The sequence below is a fragment of the Saccostrea cucullata genome, unplaced genomic scaffold (assembly GCF_032062105.1).
Source record: "Saccostrea cucullata isolate Sc308-1 unplaced genomic scaffold, CSIRO_AGI_Scuc_v1 ctg2987, whole genome shotgun sequence".
In the NCBI taxonomy this organism is placed as follows: domain Eukaryota; kingdom Metazoa; phylum Mollusca; class Bivalvia; order Ostreida; family Ostreidae; genus Saccostrea; species Saccostrea cuccullata.
Window position 1 is genome coordinate 1,744 of NW_026918383.1, and position 19,341 is coordinate 21,084.

At 33.0% G+C, this 19,341-nt stretch overlaps 1 protein-coding gene across 2 annotated transcripts; it reads left to right on the forward strand.

Annotated features, from left to right (window-relative positions):
- Positions 1–1,682: 1,682 nt before the first annotated feature.
- LOC134264241 (protein mono-ADP-ribosyltransferase PARP15-like) lies at positions 1,683–14,288 on the forward strand. 2 transcript variants are annotated; one of them, XM_062746540.1, is made up of 14 exons: positions 1,683–1,844; positions 2,133–2,360; positions 2,525–2,734; positions 4,341–4,383; positions 7,251–7,363; positions 7,518–7,751; positions 7,906–8,136; positions 8,642–8,708; positions 11,413–11,501; positions 11,660–11,902; positions 12,006–12,236; positions 12,474–12,510; positions 12,643–13,245; positions 13,686–14,288. In XM_062746540.1, the coding sequence occupies exons 1-14, from the start codon at positions 1,761–1,763 to the stop codon at positions 13,931–13,933; spliced, it is 2,661 nt and encodes an 886-aa protein (XP_062602524.1). In that variant the 5' UTR covers positions 1,683–1,760; the 3' UTR covers positions 13,934–14,288. The 2 variants fall into 2 exon arrangements, with proteins under 2 accessions (XP_062602524.1, XP_062602530.1); XM_062746546.1 differs by having other exon boundaries at positions 8,642–8,702.
- The last annotated feature ends 5,053 nt before the right edge of the window (positions 14,289–19,341 follow it).

Here is a 19,341-nt window from a genome sequence, read left to right on the forward strand (position 1 = left end):
TTAAAAATCATAAAGTGAAATTATTACAAATGTCCTCATTATTACAAATGTCCGCTTTCGTTTTAATAAATACATGTACCTAAAGTGAAGTGACATTTGGATTGGAGTTCGCGTAGTGAAATATTTAAATCAAATTATACGACATTGTTTGAAAATTCATTCTTTTCTTCAAATTCAGAGTGAGAAGTTAGTACGTTTTTTAAAGTAAAGGGGTTCATTGTTTGTATTGATTGTATATATATCATCGGTAAGTTTAAAGAGTGAAATACAAGCGAGATTTTTTTAATAATAAAAGCAGATAGAACAAAAGGCTCATGAATCTAACGCTTACCTGGGATCTTGGTTCTGTTGTTCTTCAAACTACACCCCTTCTTTATTCCAGTTAAATAATTAACACATATAAGTGGCCTTCATGTGCTGGAAAAGATTTGATTTTATAAACAAGCATTTTCTAAAACGAAAGAAAGATGATTGATTTTTATGCGCCCGGATCGATAGATCCGAGGCGTATATTGTTTTTGTCCTGTCTGTTTGTCTGTTTATCTGTTTGTCTGTTTGTCTATTTGTCTGTTTGTCTGTCTGTCTGTTGTCAACTTTAACCTTCGCCATAACTTTTGAACCATGAAAGATAGAGACTTCATATTTGGTATGCATACTCCACCAATGAAGTTCTTTCAAATGACACCAAGGTCAATGACCTTGTGACCTTAACTAAGACCTTTATGCTAAAAATAGATTTTACAATCTTTCTCCATAACTTTTGAACCATGACAGATAGAGACTTCATATTTGGTGAGCATACTCCACTCATGAAGTTCTTCAAATGACACCAAGGTCAATGACCTTGTGACCTTGAGTTATCTTCTGAAAATATTTTTTTAAACTTTGTTGCCGTCGGGCGCATAGTGTTTCACAAAAACATCTTGTTTTACTCTACCATTACCCTGAGGCAAGTGTACATACTGCTTACTTTTGCAGTCATTAAAAAATTGTTTTGGATAGATTCAACGCTTTGAGAAACCATGCAGACTGTAAAGACATCGAGATGTTAACCAAGAGATCATGGCTAACACTGAACAAGCATTGAAAGATAAAAAATTTTGCGACCCTCAGTAATATCTCAACATTATCCAAAAGTTTCGGCATTTGTCTTTCATTTAAAAAAAAATATGTACCTGGGTTTTATTTTGAAAACATTTCATAATTCAAACTTTGTTTATGTTTTTTTTTGTAGTTTTTGAGAATCAAAATTTTATTTTCAAGGCGTCTAGATTACTAAGTATGTTGTAGCACAGGCAGTCTGATGTTCAGCATTTACAGCAGTTAATTTTTTATCAGAAAAAGATAGAGAATTAGTATAACATGTGTCGGATCTTGCATTGTATGGCCAATTAACTTTAAAACATACCACTAAAACAGTTTGGATACATACAAAAATTCAGGGATATTTTACAATAGTAAGGTTTTTTATCAGCGAGGTAGCGGTTATTTATATATCTCCTACCTCATGTCTATAAAAGAAAAAGAAACACGAAAAGCTTCAGTAATTTTGTAATGTTTTGAGTAGGAAAATGGAGCGTGATATTCAAACATGTCTATATAGAATTGGCCTCAATTATAATTTAATATTTATCAATATAAAAATTGAAATTTTTATCAAAGATTAGCGTACAATTTTTCCTTCCTTTTTCAAAATTCCAGACTTCTGTCACTTAGCTTCGGTATCTCTGTGAAGAAGAATTTCCTGATACTGTAAAGTAATGGCTACAGATGGCGGTAGCAGGTTCGTTATTGTGGGGAATATCAGGGTTCGTGTTATCAAGGGGAACCTCTCTGACCAACAGGTAACCGAGAGAATTGTCAATTATTTTAACATCTGTCCTTTCTAAATTATTACTTAATCTGCACTTTAAGTAGTTACACAAATAATAATCTCATTTCCTTCTGCTTTCAAAGAAATGAAGATCAAAGAGTTAACTGTCTTTCAGAAATAGGATTCAGTACAATTCTGAGATATGCAAGATTACTAGTATCTTTAGAAATACCTCTTCCTATGAGGACTTCTGTTTTCTTCTATTTGAAGATAAAATTCTTGTTTGTCTTGACCCCTTGTCCTTTCAATGTAATTCAAGGTTGATGTTATAGTAAATAGCAATGGATCTGACCTTGACCTGAGTAAAGGTCGTGCTTCTAAGGCTCTGTTAAATGCTGCTGGTTTCGGAATTCAGTTGGAATGCCAACAGAGATATCCTAATGGGATACAGGACGGAACAATTGCCATTACCTCCGGGGGACAGCTTTCTTGCAAGGCAATTTATCACGGGGCGCTGGCAAAATACTCTTCAAAACAAGATGAACAGGTTTATAATTTTATGTATTCAAAACCATTTATGATCTTTGGAATGGAAATTGTTTTTACATTTTACATATGATAAATTGCAGAAACCATTTAAATTAAATTTTTTTTCATTACCGATGTTTCTTTCCTATAAATATATTAAATCCACACCTACTATCTTTTTAGATACTTCAAAATCTCATCGATGCATCATTGAAACAAGCGGAATCAGATGGTCATCAGACGATCGCCTTTCCCGCGCTTGGTGCTGGAAAGCTTGGTTACCCTGCAGCAACTGTTGCCGAAATCATGTTAACTTGTGTAAAAAATATTACGCCACAATCACTTCAGGAAGTCCTCGTTGTGATCTTCAAGAAAGATCACGATCTTTTCAAGGTAAATTGTAAATCTCTCGACAATATACATTTTTTGCCTAAAAATTAAGGACCCACTGGAAATCTGCTAATGATTTTAATTAGTTGACAAGGGATGCTTACTCCTCTATGGAACATGATCCCATCTCTGATGTCTTTAGCGGTTAATGTTTGTTTTGTTCTCAATTATAGTTATCTAAATGAACATTTGAACTTGATTACTTTTCGTTTTCTCCTTATTTCAATATATTTGCTTTGATTCCAGAAACAATGGAGTGTATCTTAAACATTCCCTAGATTTCTGTAAACTGAGACGGAGACGGAGAAACACGTGTTTTCGTTCTTAATTTGTTTTATTGAGAATGGGTAAATACATGTAAATGATGTATGCCAATGCTTTAAATGATATTTAAAACAGCAACACTGATTTTATTTTTACATATATTGTCAGCAATCTAATCTGTCGGGTTTTTCCATCACTGAGTGCATATTTTACGAGAATCGTTTTTCAAATTCCATAGTAAATGAGCTGCATTTTATGTAAAACGTTATGTATTTCCTCATTCTATTTTTTTTCCTCGTTCCAATGCATGAGGGAAAAAAAATAATGAAGAAAAAATTAATATGGAAAGGGAAAGCATAGAATGAAAAATAAAATCAATATTAACCAATTAGTGCATGCGTACAACTGCATCAAGAACAGTCAACCAGTGTGTCCCCATTTCTTACACATACCATCAAGCAACAGATTTTCACCTGGCTGGAAAAGAAATATTAAAGATACAGCTCCATTGTTTCTGGAATCTTTTATCGGTATTTTGGGGCCTACGAATGAAGGTTAAGATTTTGTTGTCGGAAATAAAAATAAAATAAAACAGACAACAACAACCAAAAAACACACAGGGATCAAAGGCGAAAACAAAAAACAATCTTTCTGCATTTTGTAATCAATTGAAATAATGTGTACAACATTTAATAAACAACTAAAAATGAGGTGAGCAGGAGAAAATAGAGGGAAAATCAGAAACACATGTATTTGATTTTGTCCCTTCTAAGTTTACAGATAATCTTCCCAATAAATCTAATGAATGTCAAGTAGTATCGAATGTATTTTGTCTCAAGATTTGTACATGTAAAAATTTATATTACTACTTCATACGTGTTGTCATTTATTCTGCGTACATATAATAGAGCTACTCTTACTTGTATTTTGACGGCTCATATCGGCCTTCGTATTCTGAGAGTGTAATATTTTTCATTTCTTCAGTAATTTCTTAACGGAATTGCTTTCCAGGAATAATTTTTTAGAAGTGCTTTCAAATGTTAGTTTTGTTAGGTAATACTAGTATTGTTGCCTTTTGTATTATAGATACATGAAGATAAGTGATATTATTAGCATATTTTATTACTAAGATTTGATAGCTAAAGCAACTTAAAAGATGTTTTTAATCTGTAATGAGGAACTAAAAAATATAATAATGTAATGACTCGGCTTTAAAAATTGCTAAAAGGTTAAATCATTCAGTACTTCGAGACTGATTCATATTATGCTTTTAGAAGTGAAGCAGTTTTATAGACTTGTTTAACTCTATTATTTCCTCCAACTCATTTTATTCATTTTCTTGCAGACGTTTTTGACAGTGGCTAAAACTTACATACCTTCACAGGCAGGTGAGCTAGTATGTGGTTGAGGAATTGTAACAAAACGCGAATTATCATATACATATACAGTTAATAAATAGAATGGTAGTTTTTGAGTTTAAATAATCGATGAATACGAGAGCTGTTCAATAAATAATGTCCTGAACTGTATGGCATACATACGAAAGCCCAGAAGGCTCATTCGAGATTCGAGTTTCAAAGTACGAGATTCGAAATTCGAGATTCGAAATTCGAGTTTCGAGATTCAAGATCCAAACCAACCAATCAGAAGCGAGTTTCAAAGTACGAGATTCGAAATTCGAGATTCGAAATTCGAGATTCGAAATTCAAGATCCAAACTAGCCAATCAAAAGCGGGTTCAACCTTTGATTACTCCCCTTTATTATGTTTTTACTATGAAGAAATCGTTTAAAATAATTATAACAAATGGGTCATTTAATTATATTACAATGCAAGAAAGAGTGTTATATATATTAGAAGGAAATTTTCATAATTATTGGATTTTTGATCAGAAAAATATACTTCAATCTAAATTATAGCTTCTTAAATATTAAAAAAATTACTTATATCATGAGTATATATATTTATTTGTATTGTCTTCTAAACTTAATTTTTATGTATTTTCCCGCATAGGAAAACCAAATGTACTTGTGGACAGGGCATCCCCCCCTCTCGATATTCAACCCCAGGGCTTATTGGACTTTTTTCACAACATATATCTAATACACTTATTCATCGTGTGTTCAATGCCAAAAAAAAAAATCGTAAAAACCCAGAATAATCGCTCAACACAAAAAATACCCCACTATACATTATAAGAGAGAAAATATGCCACGTGCACTCCAGTTTGTTTACGTTGTACGCCCGCTGCTATTTCTAGGTTTAAAACCATGCATTTATTTTAACTTAAAATGTTGATTAAAATTAACTGTCTCTACATATATTTCTGTCTTAGTCCATGCTATCGGATTGACTCTGCATCTCGTAATAATCCCATATTTTCTCCTTAAATGACACCTCTCTTGTATAGTGGGGTGGGGTAATGTATAATGTTTTTTTTTTTTTTTTTGGTTAAACGATTATTCTGGGGGTTTTACGCCCGTGATGTTTTCGTATTGTACACATTAATAAGTGTAATAAATATAATTTGTTAAAAAAATTGTCCAGTAAGCCCTGGTATTGAATATCGAGGGGGGGAGGGGTCCTGTCCACAAGTACCTGTGGTTTTCCTATGCGCGGAAATACAAAAAAAAAATAATAAGTGTAGAAGATAATACAAAAATATATATACTCCTGATATATGTAATCTATTTAATATTTAAGAAGCTATAATATAAATTGAAGTATATCTTGCTGCAAAAATCCAATAATTATTTAAATTTCCTTCTAATATATATAAAACACTTTTTCTTGCATTGAAATTTAATCAAATGACCCATCGGTTATAATTATTTTAAACGATTTCTTGATAGTAAAAACATAATAAAGGGGAGTAATCAAATGTTGAATCCGCTTTTGATTGGTTAGTTTGGATCTTGAATCTCGAAACTCGTATTTCGAATCTCGAATTTCGAATCTCGTATTTTGAATCTCGAATCTCGAATGAGCCTTCTGGGCTTTCGTACATACAATACAGATATCATATGACATTAAGTTTGACTTTCTCCCATTATTGAATCTTTAAGGAATTTATAACAGTTTATGTGACCACTTTTCATCACATAGTTTCATTGTGAGGAGCTGTAAAAAAAAAAAAGGCTATTCGAGACACTGCATTATAAATGAATGGAAAAGAATCAGTAAACTAGAGTGAAAATAAAAGCTTCATTAAAGCTGCAGTAAAACTTGTTAAAAACCCCTAAGACTTATTCACTGAAATATGTGAAATTTACAGCAACCAATGCCTGTTTTATAGATAAAATAGCAGGTGGATTTCAATGATAAAAAATTATATAATAGGAACAACTTATGTACTGTTTGCCAAATTTCAACAAATAATATTTGATGATGTTTGATTGACTTAAGACACATAGCAAGTTTGATAGACTTTATTTCGGGAGCAGTTTACACTGTTTTTAAGAATCGTTTGACGGTAAAAAAAAAAACCGTAGTACTTAAAGGTCACCCTATATTTTGAAAAATGAGTAAAAACGACAGCATGTACGAATGTCTTTACAATTATTTTAAAATATCAGTAATTGTAATTATACACGTTTATTTGAAATTCAAACAGATAATGAAACAAAATTTACCATAAGATGTACTTGACAAAAACAGCGAAGGTCTGAAAAGAGCAAAGAATTGCAAGAGCACAAAGACAGATTTATATGCGATTTTCTTGAATATTAATGGTATTGTTGTTCAAATTCGTATTCGGGGAAACAGTTTAATTTCTGGAGGAGCCTAGAAAGTAAAAATTTTGCAAAAAAAAAATCGAAAGGTTTATTAGAGAAAGGACACAGAATCAGGAATCCACTACATTTCTTTAAGACAGAGTTCAAACCCGCACTCCCTGAAGAGTAAAGGGGTTTTGGGGATAAACAGAAACTTAATGTTTCTTCACATTAACAATATTCGCCAGATCTTTGACCATTTTACTTGTTTCTATTTCCAAACTTGAAAAAACACCTTTCAGAAGGAAGAAACAAGTCAAGGAAATCATAGAATCTGCCATTTTCCAGTATGCTATCGGTCATACCCAAAATTGAGTTCTAAAAACAATAAGAGATTGGATAAAAATGTTACGGACATCTGTTTTAATTTAAAGAGAATATTTAAAACAAAATCATTGAAAAACGTCTTTTGCTTCTTTCCGAGCACCGAAGACATTATTTATTGAACAGCCCTCGTATTATATATTGTTCTCTATAATTTAGATGTCCATAAACCTACTGCTCAGCCACAAGTATCGAAAACAGTGCCACAAAATAGCCCAAAAATTTGCAAACCAGAAGTTGAGATCATTGTAGGCGCGTTAAATAATGTTCAGGTAAGTATCCATAGAGTCCTAGAATCTCAATGGGCACCTAAATAAACACCTATCTCGAATTAAGATTCTCCTAGGGTTTTCAAGCCGTAATATTTCAACATCAATCAAAATGGATAAAAACATTCCTTTTATGTGATGTTGTTGAACGATATAGGCAGATGTGTTAGTGTGTAGTGGACCAAAAGACTTACAACTTAGCAATGGAGGATTGTCTGAAGCTTTGTTGAGAATTGCTGGTCGACAAATGCAAGATGAACTAAACAATAATTATCCCAATGGTGTTGAATACGGAGACATTTCAGTCAGTGGAGGTTATCAACTTCCATGCAAATTTGTGTACCACGGAGCCCTGCCAAAATGGGGAACAAACCAACCTGATCCATCATCTGTAATTCTAATATTATAATAATTTCTTAAATACATAATAATTTAATAAAACATAACGATAAACACATTTGAATTTCAGGTTGTTTTATACAAACATTTTCATTGATAAATTCCATTGATTCGATTGGTAATTATGATGCTTTTGGTATTTTCAGACGTTAGAGAAATTCATGGAAAAGTGTCTTGAAACTGCAAATAATCATTCTACAAGATCCATTGCTTTTCCAACGCTTGGAGTTGGGTCCTTACATTATCCCAGTGATCAAACAGCAAAGCTGATGGTTAAAGCAATACGAGATTTTACTACAAAACATTCTCGCATGAATATCAGGAAAATTAGCATTGTAGTATATAATGGAAGCCACGACTGGTCCAAGGTTCAAAATGTAAGTGTTGTGACATCCGCTTCCGTTTTGTGTTTTGCTTTGCGATTAAAAAGTATAACATCTGCTATGAAGAAAACTGAATATCAGTGTAGTTTGCAAATCGACTGTCAAGAAATCGGCTTTATGTTCCTCAGTTTTCCTGCCAAACAACTGAGATTGTCGTTAAAAATACATGTATAATAATAGTATGCAAAATTTTATTTAAAATGTATTCTGGAAAGACAAATGTTTTTTCGGGGGTGTGTGTGTGTGTTATTTTTAAATACTTGTATTCTTCCAACAGCTTAAAGAGTTTATTTTATTATATTGAGATTAAACAAAACAATGAATATTTGGAAATAAATTAAATTTTCTTGCATCAAGAAGTCACAAGCAAGATCTAGAGTAGGAAAGAAACAGTAATCAATTCTAAAATCATATTCGATTGATAAAATAATATTTTTTCTAAATTAATTGTACATTGCTTTTAGTTAAATGACTGAAAATTTAAATTTATTTTCTTTAGGAATTTATGTCAGAATTAAATGGAGGACCATCGAGGGTCACTGCTGTTCCGGGGACCCCAGGTTTGTGTAAGTACATGTATCACTATTCAAATACATAGCATCTTTTTAATTCATCTGCATTCAACGAGATTTCATATAAAACGTTTCCTTTTGATTTTGAATGCAAAGAGCCATAGCTGTCTTACCGACGACTCGGCCTACTCAAGTATTTAAAAGGAAATCACCTGTTTCTATTTATAGATACATGTACCTTTTTGTCCCCCGCTTTCGCAAAAGCGAGGGGACATTAAATCTCATTCGTCTGTCTGTCTGTCCGTCTGTCCGTCAGTCTGTCAGTCTGTCCGTCACAAAAACTTTAACCTTGCCCATAACTTTTGATTTAGTGGAGCTATAACTCTCATATTTCACATGTGTATTCCTTGTGACAAGACCTTTCTTTAGGTACCACCAAATTTGATCTCTTGACCTTAACCTTGGAGTTTGACCCACTTTTACACAAAAATTCCAAACTTTTACTTTGGCCATAACTTTTGAATAGTAGGTACTAGGACTTTCATATTTCACATATGTATTGTTTGTGGCAAACATTTCATTGGATACCAACAACCTTGACCTTTTCACCTTGATTTTGGAGATTTACGTACTTATGAAAAACTTTAACCTTGACCATAACTTTTGAACGGTGAGGACGAAGGCTTTCGTACTTCACATATGTAATCCTTGTGAGAAGACCTTTTATTGGATACCAATAACTTTTGCCCTTTGACCTTGACCTTGGAGTTTAAATTACATTTTAAAAACTTTAACCTTGGTTACAACTTTTAAACAGTAGATACTAGGACTTTTATATTTCACATATGTATTCCTTGTGGCAAGACATTTCATTGGATACCAACAACTTTGATCTTTTGAGCTTGACCTTGGAGATTTATGTACTTATGAAAAAACTTTAACCTTGACGATAACTTTTGAACGGTGAGGACTAGGGCTTTTATACTTCACATATGTGATCCTTTTAAGAAGACCTTTCATGGGATACCAATAACTTTTACCCTTTGACCTTGACCTTGGAGTTTTAACTACTTTTTAAAAATACTTTAACTTTTGTCACAACTTTTGAACGGTAGATACTAGGACTTTTATATTTTACATATGTATTCTTTGTGGCAAATCCTTTCATTGGATATCAACAACTTTGACCTTTTGACCTTGACCTTGGAGATTTATGTACTTATGAAAAAACTTTAACCTTGACGATAACTTTTGAACGGTGAGGACTAGGGCTTTTATACTTCACATATGTGATCCTTTTAAGAAGACCTTTCATTGGATACATATAACTTTAACCCTTTGACCTTGACCTTGGAGTTTTAACTACTTTTTAAAAATACTTTAACTTTTGTCACAACTTTTGAACGGTAGATACTAGGACTTTTATATTTTACATATGTATTCTTTGTGGCAAATCCTTTCATTGGATATCAACAACTTTGACCTTTTGACCTTGACCTTAAAGATTTATGTACTTATGAAAGAACTTTAACCGTGACCATAAATTTTGAACAGTAAGGGCCTGGGCTTTCATACTTCACATATGTAATCCTTGTGAGAAAACTTTTCATTGGATATCAACAACTTTGACCCTTTGATCTTGACCTTGGAGTTGACCTACTTTTAAAAAACTTTTTACTTTGGCCATATTTTTTTAACGGTCAGGATTAGGGTTTTCATCCTTCAAAAAAATCAACTTCAGTGTTACTTTCTAAATAAGTGACATATGATAGGATGTTCGTATTACACACAATATGTCAAAAAAATAACATCTCACCCACAAAGACACCGAAAGCGGGGGACCACAATTCTTTGAATTTGCTAGTCAATTCAAAATCATACTACATGTATGTAATCATTTGTGAACCAGTGTTATATTTTCATAGTTGCAAGTTTGTTGCATGACAGTAATTTTACTTGTCCAATACTCTTATTCTAAATAAGATTGTTTGAAAATTTTAAAAATAAAACAGGCTAGCAGCTATGACTTTGGGTCATCAAAATAGTTTAAGACTGTTTTCCCCAAGAAACTTTCAATGTAAAATGTTGTATTATATATCTCTTTTAAAAATATTTATAATAATATGTATTATAAAATAATAAAAGAAAACGTAGGAAATTGCACACATAGAAAGTTAAATCTTGGTTAAGTAACACGCACTGTTAGACTCGAACTCACGATCATTATGTCTTCTATCCAGCAATCATACCTCTACGCCACGAAGTCTTCGTAATCAAACGGATAAAATTAAGACAGATTGTTGAATTTTGAAGTAATTTTAGAAGAAAAATTAAATGCATATTTTCAAAATTATCTAAACGTAATGAAGTGCAGTCATATCCAAATACAATTATTCAGAAATTGTTTTTCTGGTTAAGGGTGGTCTTTTCCTACAGTTTGTCATTGTTTAGGGGGTACCTCAGTATTTACTGTATTCTCCATATAAACTGAACGTTTTTTATAACTATCATATGAGGGCACTATTAATAATTGAGCATTATTTTTGTGTGAGTTGCTTTAAGGCATGAATTAACTAACATTGTATGACAAAATTTTGGTAAAACAAAGTATTTAAAAAATCACTAATAGAGTAGGCGAAAGTGACTATCAAATGCGCTATGGCTCTTTCTTTGCATAGCAATGATATTTTTTAATGTGGAAAATCACTAAGCTTTAAAACTTTTATATATTTGTTTCACATTGTAATTTTCTTTTAAGCCACTAGCTCTCTGACCCGACAGTCATGTTCTGGTCAGGTTGGGGGTATCCCTGTCACAGTACTGGTGGGGAGTCTTGTTGAACAAAAGGTAAACACCACTATGTTATTCTTTAATTAGAGCTCAAAGACATACTTCAACCAATAGTCATGAACATCGATTGCTTCACTTTATACTTAATATTACAGTTCAAAAATGTGTTAAAGTTTCAATATCGAGTCTCAAAATTTCCATGATTTTTTTAATAGGTGAATGTGATTGTTAACAGCGTTGCCCATGATCTCGCAATGACGTCAGGAACGTCTGCTGCAATAGGTTCAGCAGCAGGACCTTGGTTGTCTCAAGAACTGGCTCAAAATTATCCTCAAGGAATTAATCATGGCGACATCGCTGTATCCAAGGGACACAATCTGAGCAGCAACGAAGTTTATCATGGCACTCTGTTACCATGGTATTCAAAACGTTCCGGAAGTACGAAACTTCCTGATGAGGTTAGCAAAAATAAATCTTGTAAATTCGAAAATAGATGCCAAAAGGAAAAATAAACACAAAAACAGCTAGTTGGATCTTTAAGTTAATGACTTTGCATTGTAGTTGCTAGAGGATTTCGTCTTGGGTTGTCTGGAGAAAGCAAATAAAAGTGGCTATACATCAATAGCAATTCCAGCTCTTGGAACTGGGTTTCATAAATTTCCTGCAGACGTGGCAGCCGCAAAAATCGTATCTTCTGTAGAAAAGTTTTCTAAGCAACGACAGCAACAGAGTATCTCAGATATACGAATTGTACTGTATGGGGGTAGCACTGATTTACCTAAACTGGAAACGGTAAATACTCATTGCGTAAGATAACAGTTTGAAAAAAACATGATTTAGTTTGAATTAATTGTAAGTATATATTTTAGCAATCCATTCCCACACATTATATATAATTTATAGTATTTATAGCATCTAATATGTGTTTGAGCTACAATTTTGTAAACATACCTTGATAAAAATTATGATTAAAAAATATTTTAAATTATATAAAATTAAAATTCTCTATCTTTGCTTATACATTCACAGGCATTCAGGGACGAAATAAACCAGGTCAATTCTTCAGGTAAAACATATTTGTAATACAATGAATAACATAATACAACGAATGAACAAGTTAGAAATGCATTGTACAGGAATTACCGGTCAGTATTACGTCAACTCATTTTTAAGTTCATTTATCTATGTATTATTAAAGGTAAAACTTCTGCTGTCGCTTCAGTCCCAAACAAACCGAAGAACTTTCAATCAGTTCCACAACGAGGCACAAAAGCTTACCTTGATTACAAATATCGAGAAGCGCTCAGATCACCCCCCTACTGGACTAAATATACCTCCGACAAAAAACTCAAAGGATGGAATCTGCAAGTAAAAGCAGGAAAGTTCCATTTAGAAAATATTGACCAAGTCACTCATGGATCCATTGAAAATGCGTTAAAAAAGACTTTAGGAAATGCACAAATTGTCAGTATTCAGAGATTAGAAAATGTAGAATTGTTCCTGAAGTATGGAGAAGAATGCCAGAGGCTATTCCGAAAAGCAAGCGTAGAGGGAAATTTTACGTCACTGGATAAAATTCCACAGTCACATGGGCCTGTAAAAGCAATGCGTTCATTGGATCACTCAATGACGAAACATACTCATTCCGAAATAAACGAGTACTATTTTTTCCATGCCACGAAGTCCCATTATGTTGACGTCATTTGCAGTCAAGGATTGGACAGTCGGCTTGCAGCGAGTGGAAGACTTGGGGCGGGAGTGTATGGAGCTGAAGTAGCCTCCAAGTCACATCAATACGCAGGTATTCTCTAACCACTACACTGATCTTTTGGGAAGTTATAAAACTTTCTCTGAGTATGTGCAAGTTTAGTGCTCAAACTCCGTACTACAAAATCATATTCAGGCTCAAAGATCCTCCCTTAATTGTATGTAGAGAATCTTGTGTGTATAAGTAAGGTTCTAGAAAACGGAGTATGAGTTTGAGCCCAGATTACATACTCAAAATATTTTTAATATGCCTGCCAGGTTTATAGAATCTTACTGATAAGCATTACAGAAAAAAAAATTGCACATGCAAAAGAAACAGACAAAAATGTGTTTGAAGGAATATTTAATACATTCAATATTTCGAAAACTCCAAGATTGCAGAAAAATTAAACAGTTGAACAATTGGTCATATCGCTTTCAAGAAATTTTAAAACCATTTGTTATTACATATATTTCCGTTTCTTTTATATATAGGATGTGACAGCAAAAACCGTTACCCAATGTTTTTGGTAAGAATGAGTCTTGGTGACATTTATCTGACCAATTCAGGCGGAAATTATAAGAGACCACCATGCAAAATTTGTACAAATCCTGTATGTGCGACTCATCAGGAAATCCATGACAGTGTAATGGCCAATGGTGGAGCTTTTTCAGACCGAGAGTTTGTTGTTTATGACAGAAATCAGTCCTACCCTGAATATCTTATTTGGTACACTTGTTAGAGTGTGTTTCTGTTTGATCACATTTCATAATTTCTATACTGATATGTATGATAAAAACAAACGACTTTAAAGTCAGACGACACGTCTTTTAATACTCACTATTATCAAGTTTTATGAATTTTTATTGTTGTGTTAGTTCCTCATAATAAAAGTGAGACACATATTACCAAGCATTTATGACATATGTCAGAGGATGATGTTTCCAATAAAATCTTTCTGATTATCACTTGAATTGCTAATATCTCAACGTTTAGTGTATACACCGTTTATTTTATTCTAAGACATCTGTGAGACTTTAAATGTAATGGGTTTATTTTAATTTTTTTGAAAAGAGAAAAATTTTCTTTACTGTATCATATTAGTCCTAGTTCTATTTAATTGAGTATAACTATAAATGGAACTTTATGTCCTGAAAACTCTCTCAAAATCTTTTCTCCTTATCTTAGAGCCTTGTATGAAAAAAATGTTGACAATAATTGTTGAAGTATTTGGATGTTCAAAACTTTTGAATTAATAATATTCCATATAGACTATGAACATTTTATTTATGTTGTATTTTAATGTAGGTTAATTTATGACTGGACTTTTAAATTTTAAAGTTAAAAAAACATGTTCATTGACTTTCTACCCATTGTTTTATTGACTTATTTTAGTTTTGAATTTTGTCTGCAATGAAAATGAATATTTTGTTAAATTTTCTAGTTAGTACAGTGTAAGAACGCGGAAAAGAGAATGTATTTTGATAAATAAATATATATTTGAATTTCTTACGAGTGCAATAAATTTAATACATTATTTTTAGCAAGAAGAAATGGGAAAAAAGTTTGAAAACTTGAGCAGATAAGAAAGAAAGCAATATTTGTGTGTGTTTACGAATCACAAAATGACAGCTCATGGAGAAAGGTGATTTTTTTAATGCAAGTAAAACTCAAAGTTCAAGGTCAAGAGAACGAAAATAATGGTACCCAAAGAAATGTTTTGCAACAAGGAAAACACCGGTTATAGGAGAACTCTTGCACCAACCGTTGAAACGTTACGACCAAATTTATGTTTTTCAAAAGGAGTTCATCCTTCGTGGTCAAAGTCAAAGGGTAAAAAAAAATATGGAAGGTCTTGTCATGAAAAATAAACACAAGTGAAACAATTTCAAAATGTTTTAGAAATGTATGAAGTTTTCTAACTGCAGAATTTATAAGAGAATGGGGTATTTTCAATAGTGTAAAACATTTTATACAATTCAAATTTCTTCATTACATTTTAATTGAAAGAAAAATTGAAAAAAAAATACCATTGGGACTCTTCTATGTTGGAGATAAGAAAATTTTTTATGGTATGTATCCTTAAAATGTGCTTATAGTGTTAATCCGTACAGGGTTTGATCTGAAAAATGATCGAATGACTCAAAGGAAACATTAATGCAGCAAATGAGATCTCCTATTGCATACATTTATGTCATATGTTATTTTTCCAACATACACTCGCGAGGCACACTCTTCATCTTTTAGTTTCAATCTCTTTTTTAAATATTCATATTGAAGAGGGACTATGATTTTGGGGGAGGGGTCTCTACATTGAAAGGAGAGTCAAAATTGTCAAACAGGTACAACAGTAAAACTTGAGAAATAAAAAAGACCAAAAACTTAAAAATAAGAAAGACCATGCATGACTAAAAAATGCTTCATCTTATTTTTTTGTGTGTTTTCAAAAAATCATGTTTTATGTTTTGCATGCATAAATGTATCATAACCTTTCAATTAAAAAGAGTTCTAATGGGAAAGAATTGTGTTGTTTAATAACACTTAAGTTTCCATCTTGAATTAATACTTTAAAATCTATTACAAACTATAACGCAAATATGTTAGTTTGTAAATCTAGATATATATTAAATACCATAGATCATACAAGCCACAAGGAAAAATAGTTACAAAAGCAAGTTCATTGTCTTAAAATACAGCAACTATTTCCAAAGGCAAAGCGGAGGAAATATATGGTGTCCAAAAGGACACAATAAACTTGCTTTTATCCGGATTTTCAGTAGATAAATGAGAAATATACAGGATAAATTTTCATATAAGGTGTGCACTTGCGTCCTACAAACATTACTTGTCAGCGAATTTAAAATAGCGCAAATTCAAAGAACACGGTATAATTTCTTATGGCCGAGCAAATATGAAATTAGTATAAACTGTTTGCACTCCTTAAATGGCAAAAATAACAAGATGAATATATCTTAATTATATCAAAGCTGACCTTATTAGCTTCGCGTCAAGATTTGAATACCCCCCCCCCAAACGCGAGGTTTATGGATTGCCGATTTATAGTTCGATTACTATTTCCCCCTTGCCAAATATTAGAAAAAAATATTCGGGTTTGTTTAAAAAAAAAGGTGTTTATTCGTTATATTTCTATCTAAGATGTACAGCTGTATAATCATGTTACTTTTATAAGGGTATGCAACGTCATTTTTTCCTAAAGTTTTCTGCAATAATCTTTCAATTTTTATATCAAACTCATAACGAGTGATCTCTACAGGTGAAGCCAACCATAGGTTTCCTTTCTATATGTCTTTTTGACTAAATGTATCTTTAATTGTCGTCAATCTGTCCCACTTGATTTCAAACACGGCCCAATAGAAATTTTACAGGTGGGACCAGGTTGCTAGGAGGAGTAAGTATCCCCTGCCGACTGGTCACACCGATCGTGATCCCTTTGTATTCATCAAAAGGACATGATATTTCATAGTCAATTCAGAATAAAAACAAAGGCCAAAAAATCTATATGAACAGGTCAGCCAAAATACGACCCGACGAAAGGTTAAAGAATGGGTGGACTTAACGCCCTATTTTGGATCTTTTTGCGGCTCCTCTACGAAGCTGTAAATGAAGTGAATTCAAAATATATTATGGGCAAAGGAAAGAGCTACGTATACTTGGTTATATTAAGTGGAACATTTGTGCAAAAACAATGCCTTGTTGTCATGTATCAAAACTGAAGCAACGATACATGAGTGTCGTCTTCCGGAATTCGACATGTACCCGGAGTGGTTTTTATGTCACACAATCAATATTTATAGGAGGCGGGGCTATCGATTAGCGTCATTGTTGACATCTCTCTATCCCCCTCTCTCTCCAAAAATTCGAATACGTGTTTAGCATATTACAGCTATGTCAGTACGAAACTATTGTACAAATGTGATGACACGCAAAATTTAAACAATATTTAATTTGCTAAATTCTGAAAACGGCAACCAAATATGCTCAAAGATATGATTTAGATCGAGGTCAGGTTGAAGAATACAATGTAACTGACACTCACAGGTGGACATCACGTGATGAATTGTAATATTTAACAGGTCAAACGAAAACATAACAATGGAAGCGAGAAGTTTGTTTTGAACATGTTTTTGATAAATTAAGTGTGAGCACACTTTTGTCGGCTCTTCTCCTTTTAATATAACATTATTTTGTTCAATATACAACTACAGTTTTCTTAAGAACAGCCGACAAACATGTGTTGACTATGTATTCAGACGATGAAAAACGCGCGACCTTGATTATCTATTGATATTCAAGAAATCTTAAGGCACCATGCCTTCGATATTTATTTAGTTTACCTCGAAAAGAGCGTTTTAAATTCACATCCGTACCATGAATATACGGTTAAGATATCGGGGGTTTATATGATGGGAAAAAATAACCATTTTCTGTAACTTAAATTTACGGCATTTTTTCTGGCCAGTTAAGTCCACCCATTCTTTGCTAACAAGGTCATTATTACGATCATGAAGACTTTGAACGGGCTTGTTGAAGTTCATGTGACATAAACTTATCTGTCAGTATGCTGCCTTGCTTTATAGAATGATCGTTCTCGGAGCATTTTCTCGAGTATCGAATAAGTTCAGATATGTAAACATCATATGCAGGTGATTGTGTGATATTGCTTAATAAATCAGGAAAGTTGACGAAAAGATGGAAGATATACTGTAAAATGTCTTCTATTTATTGTTGTTTCTCATCAATCGCTTATTTCCTTATGACAACATTTTCCCCCATTCCATCTGTTATGGTTACTTGTAGATTAACTAAACAAATTTCCTTTTAAAGACAATTTTAGATACCTTCATAGAAATATAGTCGTGCCAGATAAAAATATTCTTCTCTTGTACATCACATTACATAAAAGGTAAATAAAAAGAAAATTATATAGTCAAGTTAAGTCACAAACTTGTTTTTGCTTACATTTTTCGCTAACAAGGAAGATAAACTTCACATGACATTCCTTTTGTTATCTGAAAGTATACTGTATCTTAGAAGTACTGGTATGTAAAATGTTTTAGGCAATTACACACATATTATGTAGATTTCTCAGAAACACTGTATTTTGTCAGTTTGGATACAAAACAATGTATGTGATAACATGTCAGACTTTGAATTTATAAAATCTTCTGCTTCTTGGCTGATAAAAATTTCAAACATGGCTTATCAAAAGTACTTGAATTATTAATATAAAATCTTCAGTTTTCAGTGATCAACAGAGAGTTTCCTGAGGCATCGTTAAAAATGACCACAGACGGAGATTACCAATCTTTTAATATCGGCAATATTAGAGTCCTCCTTAGCAAAGGGAATCTTTGTGAGCAACAGGTAAATTTTATAGCTTATTAGTCCCCTATCGGCAAAACAGTAATGGACTCTATCAGTTTTCTCCTCGTATGTATGTCTCTCTGTTCGTCTACCTGTCTATCTGCCCATCAGTCTGTAAACTTTTCACATTTTAGACTTCTCCTGAACCATTGGGTCAGTTTCAACCGATGCCATAAAACATTCTTGGCCATATTCGTTTTTCGTTTTTTTAAGAGTAGATTGATTGATTGTGTATTGTTTAACGTCCCGCTCGAGAATTTTTCACTCATATGGAGACGTCACCGTATGCCGGTAAAGGGCTTCAAAATTTGACCTTTACTCGGCCCTCAGGGCCATTGAGCAGTGAAGGATCTTTATTGTGTCAACGCCTGCCGCTGACACGGGGCCTCGGTTTTTAAGGTCTCATCCGAAGGACCCGCAACTTTCACTTCAAAGTGCCGAGTGCATAGCGAAGGAACAGTTGCTACCCATTTTTTATTGACTTGGGTCACTCGTGGCCGAGATTCGAACTCACGACCTCCCGATCACGGAGCCAGCGCTCTACCGACTGAACTACCGTGAACGGTTTTTAAGAGTAGATAATATAGAATAAGTTAAAATTAAGTGGCACCTTTACGAAAGCCCAGAAGGCTCATTCGAGATTCAAGTTTCGAAATACGAGATTCGAAATTCGAGATTCGTAATTCGAGTTTCGAAATTCAAGATCCAAACTAACCAATCAAAAGCGGGTTCAACTTTTATTACTTCCCTTTGTTACGTTTTTAC

Coding starts and splice junctions, on each gene's coding strand:
- LOC134264241 (XM_062746540.1), top strand. CDS start 1,761: ATGGCTACAGATGGCGGTAGCAGGTTCGTTATTGTGGGGAATATCAGG. Junction 7,752..7,905: donor ACCAACCTGATCCATCATCT/GTAATTCTAATA, acceptor TGGTATTTTCAG/ACGTTAGAGAAATTCATGGA. Junction 11,903..12,005: donor GTACGAAACTTCCTGATGAG/GTTAGCAAAAAT, acceptor TTTGCATTGTAG/TTGCTAGAGGATTTCGTCTT.